Source organism: Patagioenas fasciata, chromosome 15 (assembly GCF_037038585.1).
Source record: "Patagioenas fasciata isolate bPatFas1 chromosome 15, bPatFas1.hap1, whole genome shotgun sequence".
NCBI lineage: Eukaryota > Metazoa > Chordata > Aves > Columbiformes > Columbidae > Patagioenas > Patagioenas fasciata.
In genome coordinates this window covers 4898292-4914476 of record NC_092534.1, presented here as the reverse complement: position 1 = coordinate 4914476, position 16185 = coordinate 4898292, and the positions used below count along the sequence as shown (strand labels likewise).

Here is a 16185-nt window from a genome sequence, read left to right as displayed (position 1 = left end):
CAGGATTTTGGATTTGCTTGAGGAGCAACAAGCAGCAAATTCTGAAACATACGCATCATCTCTAAAGCTGCCTGAAAGGCCAGTGTGGATGCAACGAGCCTATTATTCCACAGGCTATCCATGAACCTGCACAATTATCACCAGTTCTCAGTTTCTCTTCAGCCAGTTTCTTTCCTGAGGACTTCTGTGTATGTGTTGGAATAAACTATGACTACATGTCACATATGTCTTTGATTTATATAATCCACTTTCATATTCAGATATAGACAGAGTATGACATTCTTGATTTGCCTTCCTATGGTAGAAAAAGTAGACCTAAATATATAAAAGAGGTATAAGTCTCTCCATTTTTCCCAGTTTAGGTCTATAACAATGTTCATTGTCCATACTATCTCTGTAGAAAGTGAACAGAAGAAAACTGTAGAAGACAGAACTAACCTGGATCAGCCACAACCTGCTTCCTTTTGCTGTTTGTGACAATCTCATTTTCATTCATCATTCGTACATCCTGATCGCCCACATGATTGCTGAAAAGATTAAAATCAGTACAATGGCCAAAATAATCAACATTCTGAAAAGTCATGAGAGTCACAGAAAAGGTCACCAAATAAGTTATTTAGGTCCTGGAGGCTAAACAAAGCTCTGAAGCACGTTATACGAGACTATCCAGAAATAAATGCATTGCGTCTGTGTCCACCTGAAGGACTTCTTGCCAGTTTTTAATTAGTGGCATCCATTCAGGCACACATTCAAATATAAATATCATATTCACTCTGCAATTTTCTTGCCTGCCTACACAGCTTGAACCACATTAACCGAAGTGAGATTTTAAATCAGTGCTGTATAAAGAGGGTATAAAAATCCCTACATGGAACTTTACACTGTTTTGTAATTAGTATTACTTGAAAATTTTCTGAACTAAAGAAAATTCATTTACTGTGACAAGTCTTGTTCGCAGGCTACTGCAAAATTTTAACAATTTATTTTTGGGAAAGAAGTAAGGACTTCTAAGTTAAATTAAATTAAAAAAAAACAAAGAGCTGAATTGAAAGCTAAAGAAAACATCACTAATAACATCTCCCTTTCATGCAGACAAAAACAAAACATCCATGCATCTGGGAAAAAATAAGTGTATTTTTCTTTTCTCTACAAATACCGCAAAAAATAGGTTTCTATTTTTGAAGAAAAATGTAATGTGTCTCAAGCTGTCAGAGTGAAACAGGGAACCAATACCAAAGTAAATCAGAACTTATGCTATTGATGATCATATCAGACTCAAGTTCAGGATTCATAAACTATTGAACAGTGACATGTGAAAGAGAATAGGCCAAAATCAGAAGTAACGATATATAAAAGCTCAAGAGCATTTTTTAAATGGAGGGATTTTATCCAGCATGTCATGAGGGATTTGTCTTCTGTTGCTGAAGTACCCTATATTTTAGTAGGGTAGTAGTTGAAAAAAAAAAAAGGAAAAGAAGATTACAAAACAGTCTAAGAAGAAAGACCAAGAAAGCTCCCTCACAGAAGTCTACAAGAGAAGAGACTCAGCATGTTCTTGACTGGAAAACATATCAAGCAGTTTGTGTGACCCCAAAATATACCCTTCTTAAAACTAAATCAAAGGATGTACGTCTTACAAATATTGTATGTGCCAAGGAAGTTATGTGAAAAAGATCTATGATTCAGCAGGTGCTTCTCTGCTTCCAATGAAATAACTTCACTCATAGAAAGACATTAAGCTGAAGAAAGCAAAGGTTTGTTTCTCCTCCTCCTTTTCATATCTCAGTGAAAAAATTTCTCAAAACTCATATTTCCTCAAGACATTTTCATTTCAGTAACTTTTTCACTTGAAAAATTGTTTACCTCCAAGTTTTACCATGACAACACAGCCACTTGTACAAAGACATGAGTCTAACACAATACATCCAAGTAATAATAACTTATTTTAACATCTGACAGTACCAGTGGCCAACAGCCAATGCTTCAGAGAACCGCAGGAAAACAAACCCCACAGGTAAATGTGAACTTCTGCTCTTAATCAGGACAGCTTACATTCCTTCCACTTATTTCTAAATCTTTGAATATTCTTCTGAACGAATTATGTGTCATTTCTGAAGGCAAAACTGTCACCTTTTATCCCAAGTGATATACATGCAAAACATTCTATTTGTGAGCTATGCAATGTATAAGACAGCATTTATTTTTATAAGCTTTTGATTTTTCACTTTTCAATCTCATTTAAAATATTCTTTCAATCTTTATTTTCCTTGTTAGGCACTGGTTTTTAGACCCTATCAATCCTGACCTTCTAAATCTAAGTGCATTTTTCACTGCATTTCATCATACTTTCTGTGAGATTGCCAACTTAGTGGTTTCGAAGTGTCATTGCTCTGAATGCAATTCATTTATCATTTAAGAAGTTCATTATTTTAAAACATTTAAAAAATAATAAATTCTGATTCCTTATTTAGTATCTGTGCCAAATCAGAGGACTTTCTTTACTTCTGATGTTCGTCTCTTTTTCATTAACTTCAAATTCTTTTTTACTCTGTGTAATATCTTCTTCTCTAAGGAAGTTTAACTTCTTTCTTTTGTGTTTATTACTATAGGCTTCCACAAAAACATATGTAAATATGAATCATGAATCCCAGTAAGTGATAAAAAAATGCTTACAAATAAAGCTGGTAATTTCATCCTACTATCTAAAAAACTATTGGATATTTCTCACTAAGTGAGGCTGAGTACGCTTTGGAAGGGAATTTTCTATAGCAATATACATATTGCTGATATTAGTCACATAAAATCATTTTTTGAAAACAAGATTCTTTCTTCCACTCAAGATGCACTCACATACCTAATAACAGTTCTCTTCTCCTGATGGCAAATCTTCTCATCATCTGTAAAGAGAATGGTGTGGTACGGCACCACTGGCTCACAGGTTGGCAGGATGCCTGATACTACATGGTTCACCATATCCAGAATCCCATTGTACACAAGCAAGTCATCCACCAGAAGCTAAAGATATTTAAGAAACAAACAAAAACATGCAGAAATCAGGCACTGCCTTCAGCAGTTGTCTCTATCAATTAACTAGAAATCATCTTGTCCCATTTGTTTCAAAAGTCTGGTCATTAGTTTAGCTTTTTTTCCTCAAATCTTTTATTTTGCTCTATTTGCTGCTGAATTTTGATTTTTTTCCCCCAAGTTTTGGTCTTCTCACTTATGTTTATAATGCAACTTTCAAGTAGGTAATTACAAATGGATTTCATGTTTTACATAATTGCCATTCTATTAACTGGAGTGAATCACTCTTAAATCTAGGAATTAATGAATTTCACCTCACCTGAGCTGCCTAAAACCCGGGTTTGTAGTTTAAACTAGTCTTCCAGGCTTGCTCTATAGCCAGTGGAAAAACGAAAGCATTATCCTACCTGAAGAGAATTATCTAAGAAAAAATAAATCAAATAATGTGTTCTTTCCCCAGACAAGAAAGGGAGGACAGATGACTGGCATAGATTAGTCATTTTAATACTAAATGCAGAGTTAAATGAGATGAATCCCATCCTTTGAGATTATATGGAATCACACTTCAGTAAACTGTGAAAATAAGTGCAGCAATCAAGCAAGCTGACTCACCAGAACACATAAAATGGATACAAAAATTACTTACGCCGAATTCTTTCACACCTCTCTGAGGTGTTTTGGCATAATTCCATAACTTGATCATTGAAACAGTAGTAGGCACATCAAAAATGACATATACTCTATTCACCTGTAAAAGAGAATCAGTTTATATTTAACAGCACAAACTCCCCCAAGAAATGACATTCTCATGCATGTTGCCTCAAAAGAGGTCTGTATTTAAAGAGATATAGCTAGAGAACAGATATCTGATGCGAAGGATTTCAGTTCAGGGGCCATCTCTGTTGATAATTCCCAGGTGTTGTCTCTATCCCAGAGCTGCCCTCTCAAATATAAGTATCATATAACTCATCAGAAGATGGCACCTACCCCTGTGCTTGCCATCCCGCACCGCTGGTCAGTTGGAAGTGGAGTAGAGAGGTACATTATTGAGGATTTCATCAACCAAATACAGACAGGTGCCACAGGATAAGACAAGGTGGTGTCCTCTCCTGTCCTGTCCTATCCATCTCATTTCTACCAAATAAGAACGAATTCCACCTTTCTATTTGCAAACCTCGAATTTCTCTTGTATCCCCTGACTTTGAAAGCTCTTACAGAAATCATGCACTTTTTGAGTGAGGTACACTAATAGGAATGTGGAGACAACTCTCCAGGTGCTTGCTAAACAATTATTGCTTGAGGTATTGTTCATTTTACTTTCAGTGACATTAATGTCAAGATGTTAAGACCAAAGATTAGGCTGTAGGAAACCAATCTTGCCTATTACAGCTAATTCTATGGTATTCCTTTTATGAGCTACTATATCAACTTTGGGCCAACATATCTTAAGCTTCATATCTAGAATCCTCTGAAGTTTTAATCCTTTGATGCATTGGAGAAGATATTGTTAGCTGTATTAAATCATTATTCATTTTTCTTTACTGAAGAAAGAAAGGTAGATGTGATCAATAGAAAAGTTTATATCTGTGATTTGCCAGAAGACAATTTGGGCACAGTCTCCAATAGCAAGTGTTAGTCAAACAGCAAATGATAAATTTGACGGACGATACATCCAAGCAAATAAATAGAATAGCAATCAGAAACAGGGGAACAAAGAAATGAAATTGTACCTACATTGGTAATAAATTTGAAAAAGACCAAAACACTTTTAGAATTAGAAAGGAAAAGAGATTTAGAAAGGTAAATAAAGGCTATAATATAAAATTTCCTTAAAGCTTTCGAACCTTCTGGTATAGCAAAGAGTTAATTCAGCTTTCTAGGCAACCAGCATGTTTCAAAGCAGCCTGGCAATGAGGGTTTAAGTATCCCCAAGCTCTGGTTCAGCATCCCAGCTACAGAGGGTGATCATGAACCGGCTGACAGCATTTACACTTCTGGCTGTACAACCACACCAGGGAAGACGGAACTGAGAAAAGTACTATGTGGATCTTGAAAAGGTATAATTTGCTACAGTTTAAGTACTGAAAGTGTCATTAAATTGCTTACTCTTCCCTCCTGCATATCACACTTTATCAATTTACCCTTTTAAAACTGGTATCTCATGTTCTTCTACAGTATTTGGTGTCAGACATAACAACACACAACAGCGTGTGCATCTGTGCTAGAATCCCAGCTACTGTCATTTTCCTTTTGCCAAAATGAACTAGCCTCTGCAAGCACATATTTATAAGGACATGAGCACACTCAGATGGCTGTCAAATCAATCATTCATGATGTTATAATGGATATCTGAGCATCCCATCAAATTAATTACCAGGATCCAAGATGTGGGATCTACACAGTTGGAGCCTCAAGCATTATCACACAGACCTTCCATTTCCTAAGAAATGCAAGCGGTCAGTTTCCCCAAGTACACTTCAAAGCTTTAACTTCATTATACTCACTGCATTACAACATATAATGAAGTATTTTCAAAATTGACTCAAATTCCCTGCTTTTAATATTCTAATTAATAACTGTAACATATGGAGTAAGGATTCATCTAATACAGTGAGCTACAACATATCACATGTTAGGTTTAAATTTTGTTACTTCCAACATTCGCCCTCTTCTAAGAACTACATACATCTTAATGATGTCCAGAACAGGCTCATAAAAAAAAAACAAAGTCAACTCCCAAAACTAAGCCAGAACGCATTTAAGTTTATTCTGTTTTTCCTGCTTAGGTATCTGATATCCCACATGTTAAACATGAGGTTTCTAAAAGGGCTGAATCACTTTAGGACATGAAATACTAAGTCCGTCATCTCTAATATATGAATTTGAACCCAACACAGATGAGATTTAAAAAATTCTCACTGCTGGAATAACATGCATTGCTTTTTGCAAAAATGAATTTAAGACCCCAGTCAGCTCCCATTTGAAAGGTTTTTATTGCACAAACCACGCATATTAAACTCTTTTGTGTCTTTATCATAACTGAAAAAACATCTATGGTAGCCTTGGAAATTCCTCTATTGTTACAGCATGGAGACAGGAGATGACAAACCTGGGAAATCTATACTGCTGCTATGTGTGCAGTGAAGAGAAACTGGAATAAAAAGAACTTCTTCTAAAAGGCAGTCATTTAGTATCATTTACCAATATCAAATTTACCTAAAAATTATGCACGCTTCCTCTTTCCTTTATGCTTCTAGCTACATCTATGCCCATCACTAAAATGGAATGAAAAGAGAAAATGTACCAAGCCAGGAAGAACTGGTGCGAGCCACATATGTCTGCCATCAGTTGTGTCATTTACTCTGTCAATGAGTTTGTCTGGAGTTCGGATGTCTCCAGATACATCTTCTAAAACGTTGACACTATCTGGAAAAGCAGCAATATCTGAAAAAAACTTTAAGTGCAAATAACTGAGAAGCACATTTCAGAAACATATTTAAAAGTTCACACTTGCTCTTCCAGATTCCATGAGCAAGTATTTGCCACTACAGCAATAAAACTTAAAAATACTCCAAGTACTTAACACAAGTAGCTCAGGAACTTGGACACACATTTTTAAAAGCAGTACAACCATTATGGATTCTGGCATTCAAAATTATTTCAAAAATAGGAATAAATTAACTTGTTGCATTTAATTTACTTTCAAATCTGTATTTATGACTTCATCAATAAAGTTCCCTTATCAGGAATAGGCACCTCACAGGTTTTTTGTGACAAAGACTCATTTTTTTTAGCACAAAAGTTGTGAAAACTCCTCATATGAAATATATCTCAAGAAAGTAACCTTGCGGGAGGTAGTCAGTCAGACTAGGTTGTGCTCAGGTTTTGTGATGAAAATCAGTAACTGTCTAACAAGGTCTTCTTTCAGTTCTTTGAAGGGGAAAGATTAAACCTTTTCTTGAACAGGCTTTTGAAGTAACCAGATTTTCTCTGTAAGAGAACGTTTATGTTAAAAACATATCTGTATTAAAGACATGCAAAGAAATGTGGATGGATGGTACTGTCTTCAGAATGATAAATCCACAGCAATCCAGTTTGAGGACCATTAATTTCCCCTTGTCCTGCTTTCTAAAATGCCTGACTCTGTAAGTATTTATAAAGAAATTAGGAACTAACACAGCAATGTTTCAGCTGTTTAAGAAAAGCCTGCTCCAGGCTCAGTACTGAATTATCCCAGTTAATACTGCAGTAAGACAAATATGCTCTTTTTGGATCCTAATATCTCCAAGCAACACTACTGTACAAGCAGAAACAGGAGATCGTTCAAAACAAGCGGAGGTATCTTTACCTAGCATTGTATTGTCCTGTAAAGACAAACCATTTAAAAACTAAGCTAAAGATCCCCTGTTCTTAAAAACAATCTGTTATCACTTTTCAATTTCAAAATCCTGCATCTCCATTCCTGATGTTTCGAGTTCATCATGCATCGTACAAGGTACAAATAAAAATAGCACTCAGGAAAGAGCCTTTATTACCTTTCTCATTGTATCCTCTATTTATTAGGCAATGGGGATCCTTAGGGAGATACAATTCATGCAGCTTCCACGCTTGTTATCTAGTTGGCTAAAACTCTGTTTCTTCCATCTGACTGAACTACATGAATTATACTTTGGGGTATGAACGTTTCAGTTCTTAAGAGACTTTAGCTGATTCAGAGCACTGAGGTGTAACCCTGATGACTATGAATCTCTCAAACACGTCCTTCATTGCCTCTGTTGGTTACCCAGGGAACACTGAATCAAATTCAGTCTCAGCCCTTATCTTCACGGCTGGATCAGGTGTCTAGAAAAGCCTAAGGCTCCAGAACAAGAATTATGAAAAATTTCTTTCCTGTGGCACAATGAAAGATTTTATAACAAAGAACTGAGGTCAACCTTTTCTTATGAATTTATAGCTCGTCAAACTTCCTGGTCCTTTCATACTATAGAAGAAATAAATATTGATAGCAAAAAAATACCATATATCATTCTTCAACCTTCCCTTCTGTAACTTTCTCCTGCTTTGTTAGTGCATCCTGTGCAGAGAAGAAAAATTCTCAACGTGCATAGAACACATTAAAACATATGGCAACAAGTACCATTACGTAAATATAGAGAAATACAAGCAGAGTAATCACACAGGATAAACTGGTAATTTGGAAGAAGTAGCAAGTGATAATGTGATAATTTGGTGGGCAGCGAAGTGTGTATCTGAAAGGGACAGAGGCCCTCGCTCTGCAGAAGGATACTGTTTTCAGTTAGTAAGATTTCGTCTCCATGTTCATTGAACAGCTCAAGTCCATTCAAACCAATGTAGTATGGATCACCCCAACTTGTCAGAAGCTGAAACTGGAAAATAACTAAAAAGTAAAACACCATTAAGGAAAATTTTGATACTGATACTTTGTCCTAACAGACTATTTAATGTGCAGTTTCAAAAATGACAGTGCAGCCCACACCTTGTTGTCACATATTCTTATTTGCAGTTAAGGAGCATAACACCATGAGTAAAAAAGTTCTGCTTTCCCTTCTGACTTTACTATGTCTAAAATGTCTCTGAATAAATTAAGACAACAAGTCTGCCATTTCTGCCATTGATAATACACCCACACAGCTGGACACCTGTAGGTGGTACAACTAGGCAAAAGTCTGTCTATACATGTTCATATATACACATGTTCACATATATATCTTCATATATATTCTTTCATCAGATGAATTAGTGTGTCCCACCTCCTTGTATAGGCTCTGGCTGAGATGGAGTTAATTTTCCCCCAGCAGCCCTCATAGTACTGTGCTTTGTACTGGTAGCCAGAAAAGTGTGATAACACACCGGTGTTTTGGCTACTGTATCTCCAACATTTCCCCACTACCTCACCAGTGGGCTGGGGGTGGGCAAGGGGGGGGACACAGCCAGGAGAGGTGACCCCAACTGTCCAAAGGGACATTCTGTACCAGATGATGCCTGCCTAGCAAGAGAAGCAAAGGGAAAGGAGGAGGAAGGGGAGGCGTTTGTTATTTATGACACTTGTCTTCTGGAGCAACTGCTACGTGTACTAAAGCCCTGCGTCCTGAGACGTGGCCGGACATCACCTGCTGATGGGAAGTAGGGAATAAATCTTTTGGCTTTGCTTTGCTTCCACGCATGGTCTGTGCTTTCATTTAACTGCCTTTATCTGGACCCACAAGTGGGTTTTTTTTTTCCATCTTGGCATTCAACCAAGGTCAAATCACCAGAGGCCTTATACACTGCAACTTTTTAACACCAGACCTCCTGTTTGGACCCTTTACTGCCTTCCTGTGTTTCCTGAATGTGCCTTTGCCTGGTTTTGAATTATACAGGTGATAACTGGCCAGCAAATATGCACCCAAACCAAATGGCAGAAAATGTAATGATGGAATCAGTGCTGTCCATTTCTCTAATGGAGCACTCACTTGTATCTCTTTCCTCTACCCAGACATAGATTTTCATGAAACTGGCAGGAACTTGGTATTGTTGGGACCTCATTGTCTCCAGACTTGGCTAGAATAGCCTAATGGATTTAAAAGGCCTGTCAAATAGATGGATGGCACGACAGTATTATCACAGAAGGCTGTGCTGTGCTTATCTAGGAAAAACATAAGCTTTAAAAGTAACAAACAATAAGAAAAATGGCAAAAATATTACACAGTCCTGGTCAATCTTAATAAAGATATAAAATGAGACAAATACTCAAAGATATGCAAAAATATACAGACTATTTCTCTCTTTGATGGGCTGGCTGGATACTGTGCTAATGGACCTCTGGTTCCAGCTTGGATGGATTATAAAAGGCAGGAGAAAAAGCTACCAGAGTATATGAAAAGAGGTCACACATTCATATACCCGCCTGGACACCTTCCTGTGTAACCCCATCTGTGTGTTCCTGCTCTGGCAGGGGGATTAGACTGGATGAGCTTTCCAGGTCCCTTCCAATCCCTGACATTCTGTGATTCTGTGATTTATTTATTCCTAATTCATACTTAATGGAAGCCTTTCTCATATTATTGGTATCTTGATAATTCCTTAAAGTACCAGAAATTATTATATTCAAAAAGGTCAGGACTCATAACCATAGTATATAACTAAAATTTTCTATCCTACAAGTAAGAAAATAACAGAGAAGGATACAACCACATGGCATTAGCGGTGCTTCATAGTCCATACTTGCTTGTTCCATTCTCTTTGAACCAGTCCTGCCAAAAAAACCCAAGACAAAGTAGTTTCTTTATGAACCCTTAGCTCATTCAGAAAAGAAGATAACAAAACCAAAGAACTAAGCCTCCACAAACACCACTCCTAATCCCCCTGCCTGTGATTATGGACTAGATTGCCCTCTGATCTCAATTAAATGTGTTTAACAGTATATAGTTAAAACCCAATGAAACATCTTGCTCTCAGTGCTTCATATTTTCATCCAGGTGTGTCTCATACAATTGGCTTCAACAGAGAATAGGAAAGAATACTAAACACTTAAGAGAAATTGTGTGGTTTGGATAGCAAAAACATTCTACTTTACCTCCTTTGTGCTTTATTAATCAGCTGGGGCTGCAGATGGTCAAGAAAGAGAATTTCTTGGGCGAAGTCAAAATGGCAGTTGCCTGGTCCCTTGCGGATAAGGAAGCCCTCCGGTGGGGAGATGCTGTGACCATCCAGCAACACATGGACTACCTTAGCCTTGTTTAAAAATAACATAACATTACATGATACGACAATATAAATTAAAATACATCCAAAACAATTGCATTCACGTCAGAGGCTGAAATAATGTCAATAATTTTGTTATATTTATCTTATTCCTCTATAGCATGACATTGTTTGGCAAAAAAGAAATCCTTAAACCAGCAGATACCAGTTGCAATCCATAGTGTGAGACTCAGACCATCATAGCTGACATTGATGGGAATGGAAGAGGTGAGGATCTGGGGTAAAAAAAAAAAACACCTGTATTCAAGCGATATTCAATTACTCTATCTCACTACACCTCAGCAAGATGAAGCTTCCTTTCCTCCCAGAAAGGGCTGTTGGGCATTGGAACAGGCTGCCCAGGGCAGTGGTGGAGTCACCACCCCTGGAGGGGTTGAACAGATGTGTGGCTGTGGTGCTCAGGGACATGGTTTAGAGGCGGACTTGGCAGTGTGAGGTTAACAGTTAGACTGGATGATCTTAAAGGTCTTTTTCAACCCAAATGATTCTATGATTCCTGAGACTGCAGCAATACATACAACAGAATGGAGAGAAGTGGCTTGCAAGTCAGCATCTGTCACAAAGGTGATTTGAGGAGACAGACAGAGCCAGCATGTATCTGAACACACTGCCAGATAAGGCCTGATTGCCCAGCGCTGGCTGAAACCAGCCTTCAAGAAATCCCATAACCTTGTGCTGTCTCAAGAGCAGGCTTTTTGTGTCTCTGTTGCATTTACAGAAAGCCTGTGTTTCACCAGTTTGATTTATCTTTGTGGCAGGTGACATTTGGACTTTTCCAGGATCGTGCAAACTCATCTGCCAAGCAGTGCTGTACATAACCCAAGGGCATATGAATAGAGAAGAGGCGCCCGTTCCAGGCAGAAAGAATTGAGCCTTGTCCACGTCACAGATGCATGCGCATCTTATACAATCTCTAAAGATTAAACTAAATAATTCAGGCATACTTATTCAGCTGATGAGGGAGTCCTGGCCCCTTCACCCTCCCCCATTAGCACCATCTGGTGTTGTCTGCATGATCCCAGTCACACAACAATTCAATCATGCAGCAACAATTATCCCTGCATCTTGCCCTGAAATATGGTAAATATAACAGACAAGCAGCACGTATTGCACTGAGTCTTTCACTAACTACTGGTTAAGGAAGGAATAATACCTGTGAAATATAACGAGATTGCCTTGTAATTGGCTTGCTGATTAATGGACTGAACTAAAATAGATTCATTTAGTTAACAAAAGACTTAGTTTAGTCTAAAGGTAATGCGAGTCAGTTTTCTAATCTTCGGATTTTATACTGACTGATGCATATACAATAATTTGAGCTTAACTTAGTTTTGTATGCAAATATTTAATTTTCATTATTAGGATTTCTATTAAAAATACATTTGCAATATTTATCATTAAATTCCCCATTTCAGGTGTCCATTTGAGAAGAACTTAAAAACATTCAGAGTTTTCTGCAAAGGCTGTATACTATCAGTCACCTGATATTCATAACAGTTTTCATATTTTTTCCATTTGTAATTAATTTTTTATTCAATTACCATTTCAGTAAGGTACACCTGCAATATCCCAAAAGCAAGTACACAAACATTTATTGATTTGAAAACCCTGGCTATTGTACTAGACTAGAGAAGCTGCTCTGCTCACTTCCAAACAGCATGGAGATTAATTAGGATGGAATGTTAGTATGAGTACCAAGTATGGAGAAATAACTATTTTTCATCTTTAATAAGCTTGGGAGCAAAGAAAGGAAATACCCTTTTCATATCAGAAATTCTTCTGCATGCTACTTCCCAAACTGAATCAGTCTGTCATGCTAAAGACAGGAGGTGAAAAATCCACTGAAATACCCTTTACTGTAGGAAACACATATTGAATGGGAAGTCCAGAGATTTGGAGATGAAATCTCACCTATTATACCACAGCTGCTTATATTTATGTGCCCTTTACAGCCCTCATTTCTAAGTAATTTTCATCATCTGAGAAGGCAATCAACCATCACACATGGCATTTTAGAAATCACAAAACAAAGCTTTCACAAGGTAATTTTTCATAGAGCTGGAAATAGCACACAAGGCTTCATTTTGGCAGTTCACTGCCATTGCCCTCTCATACTAAAGCTGCTAATAGAATCCGCCAGTCCACAGCTGCCTAGCAAACATTATATCTCATAGCCAGGGACTGTTTCTTAGAAGGAATAGCAACTCTTCAAGAGACAGATGTCATGATTCCCCAGGTTTACAGTCTAAAGCCTCTTTACTGTGGCCTAGCAGATACCTTGCATCTTCAGTTTTCCAAATAATTTATTTTATCCTTTTAAAGGACTGCAGGTATGAACTTCTCATATAAATTTTACCCAATAACTGTTATGGGACTGACAGGCATGCCACCTGCATGCATACTTGATCAGACTCACCGCATTTTCTACCTAGCACAGTAAACTGTGAAAATATACGTTCATTCCTTCCTTTCTTTCTTGGTTTGGCCTCCAAATTTCATGTTAGATTTTAGGGATTTGACTACTTCTTTTCTTCCTTTGATAACTGACACACACATACAGGAAGCTGATTTGGTATGGAAATTCATGTTCAAGTTTATCTCCCCTGCTCCGCCTTAGAGAACGTTGGGCTTACAAGAGCAGTGAAAAACATTCCAAATCACCACTTAAACACAGTTCTTCATATTGCATTTTGTACACATAATCACAGAAAGATTTAGGTTGGAAGGAACTCCCGCATGTCTCCAGTCAGAGCTCCTGCTCAGAGCAGAGAAGCCTGCAAAGCTACACCAGGTTGCTCTAGCCCTTGTCACATTTATTTTTGAAAGTCTCCCGTCACTGTATACTGTCCCACAGCTGTACCACTCTCACAGGGAAGAGTCTGTCCTTTATGCCAAATCACATCAATTAAGTAGCAGATTTTACTAAGAAAACCCAGTTGTTATACAAGGGGTATGTTTACATGGAAAGCTCAACATGCTCCTGAACCCTCCAATGTGTCAAACCTGTTGGGTTAGTGCAATGTATTACAGAATTGGGTGTTGTATGTTAAAGTCTTGATCAATTGCAGCTTAAATGAAAGATCTTACACTTTGTCCCTCTGGGGAGTCTTTGGCACTCAAAAACACGCCATGCTGATATTAAAAGACACCAAGGGCTCTGCTGTGGACAGGTAACACCTCCTATTTATGTAGTGTTCATATAGTGTTCATATAGTGTTCAACCTGGAAGGTAAATTTACACAAAGAAGAAGTTCTGCAAGTTTTGCTACTATCTTGCCCAATCCTATGAGGGATCCGTGCCTCCAACTTCAATTCTAGATTTTTTCCAGAACTTTGCTTATTCTTTGTGTCCTATCTCTCACGGGTTTAATACATATCGACATTTTTCTTGTTATCTATTGCCTGAGTTTGGACATCAAGAATGCAATAGTTATGTGTGAAGGGGAAGACCTGGAAACAAATGGATTCATAAACTTGCTGTGCAGTGAACAGGAATTACTACTTAGTTATCATTACAAGTGCATCTATAGCTTCTGAGAAAAACAAGGTCCCTTCCAATCCAAACTATTCTATGATTCTATGAAATGTGGGACAGCCAAACTCAGAGCGCCAGCAAGATGTTACATGATCTCTAACAGGTGTCAATTACCGATCAATTCCAATAATACAATATGAAAAAAAAATATAAACCAAGCAATTTGGAAAAAGACAACACGAGGTACGTTGTACAATTTTAGCTGAACTACCTTAGGCAAACTATTTGAAGATGTCAACATTCCCTAATAACTGTTACAGCTCTAAAGACTGCTTGCTTCTTGGAAATGTGGTACTGATTGACTGGCCTTCTATATCTTACCTAAACAGAATTTCTGTTGAAGAAGAGTCCCCTGTTTTACCATTCCTTGTATTCCAGGAAATAAAGAATCATATGCTAGGCTTAAATACTAGATACTGAGAAGATACCACTTCAGAATCATATATCTTGAAAATAATATGTGCTATTGTATGTGTCTCTTAGAAAAATCAGTTGTGAAGATTTCTTTAAACTATCTCTGGCTTTTTTTCAATATTTGCTGTTTGTGGAGACAGAAATGCATTATACCTGCCACAAAATTCAGACTCAGACAATCTAGAAAGATTTATGGTGTTCCATTAAGGCAGCTATATTCATTTATCACAGTACCAATTTTCCAATGCACTGCTGTATATTTTTGCTGGCAGTGCTCCTTTTCTTTTACTTACCCCTCTATAGGTATCCTCTGGAGATTTATTATAGTTCCAAAAGCGAAGCCCTGCAATGCTTTCAATTTTATCAAAATAGATTGTGAGTAGATGATCTTCTCCAAAAGAGAAGGGAATGAGCCACATATGGTCATCCTCTACTGTGATATTAGTCCCATCTATTAACCTACAAAGAGAAAAATCCATTAGCTGGGGGAAAAATGAACAAAAAAAAAGAAAATAGAAAAGAAAAGCTGGCTTTTCTCATAAAAGTCAGGTACTTTACTAGGTGTTAATTCATTTCTAGACACCACTTCCAGCTCCCAGGGCTCATTGTGCCTATGTGCACACAATTAAAAAGCACGGTAAACACAAAAAATAGCATGAAATTGTTGAATTAAAGATGGTGTGGGGAAGAAAAACCTGTATTTCTGTTAGCTGTATTTCCATTTGAGGAAAACCAGAAATATCCTGGGTTTTCCCCTGTGTAAACAAAGGCAGGCAAAGCTCAACTAGCTTTGTGCCAAAATGGCTGAAGGCAAAACTCTAAGGTCCAGACACAATATAATTTATGAATATAGTTCCATGCCTAAAGTAGTATATCTGGTACTCTGAGGTGTGTTGTTACACCAGTGCAATTATACTGAATCTGACCAGGAGCTGGATAACCTGGGGAAGAAGCAGAGCTTGTTCACACCCTTCATGCACACAGGCAGGCACATTCCTACATTCTAGAAAAGCTTTCTACCAGCATGACATTGTCTTTTCATAAGGGCATAGACTTCAGGCTGGTTAGATAAAGTTAATTCCATCATTTCCTCATTTTGGAATTCTGACTTCATATTCTTCTACCATGAAATATGGCATACAAAGATAGAGTAAAGGAGAATATGAATTAATTGTCCACCATAATTACTTTTCTACACTGCCCTGTGTACTTACTATTTATTTAAAAGTTTAATGGAAGAATGAGTGCCAGACTTGGCAGTTTTGTAAAGAAAAAGATTTGAATAATGACTCTTTCAGGGAGGAACTGATTAGGGAGCCCATGAGAGATGTTATAATGCTTGACTTGGTACTGAATAGTACACAGGACCCATTTCAAATGTTACAGCTGAAGAGCACTGTAGTGTACTCAAATTCAACATGCTTGCAGTATTTTCAAAAGCAAAAAAA

At 37.4% G+C, this 16185-nt stretch overlaps 1 protein-coding gene across 2 annotated transcripts in view; it reads right to left on the bottom strand.

The window, feature by feature from the left end:
- The window catches only part of KATNIP (katanin interacting protein), a 56089-nt gene that overhangs the window by 2382 nt on the left and 37522 nt on the right, over window positions 1–16185 (bottom strand). For both annotated transcript variants that reach the window (XM_065851106.2, XM_065851107.2), the window contains exons 18-25: window positions 15031–15196; window positions 10601–10758; window positions 10213–10277; window positions 8312–8422; window positions 6329–6468; window positions 3671–3772; window positions 2855–3015; window positions 439–527 (exon numbers count right to left, since the gene is read on the bottom strand). In XM_065851106.2, the coding sequence (XP_065707178.2) occupies window positions 439–527; window positions 2855–3015; window positions 3671–3772; window positions 6329–6468; window positions 8312–8422; window positions 10213–10277; window positions 10601–10758; window positions 15031–15196 (992 nt within the window). The remainder of the gene's footprint in view (window positions 1–438; window positions 528–2854; window positions 3016–3670; window positions 3773–6328; window positions 6469–8311; window positions 8423–10212; window positions 10278–10600; window positions 10759–15030; window positions 15197–16185) is intronic.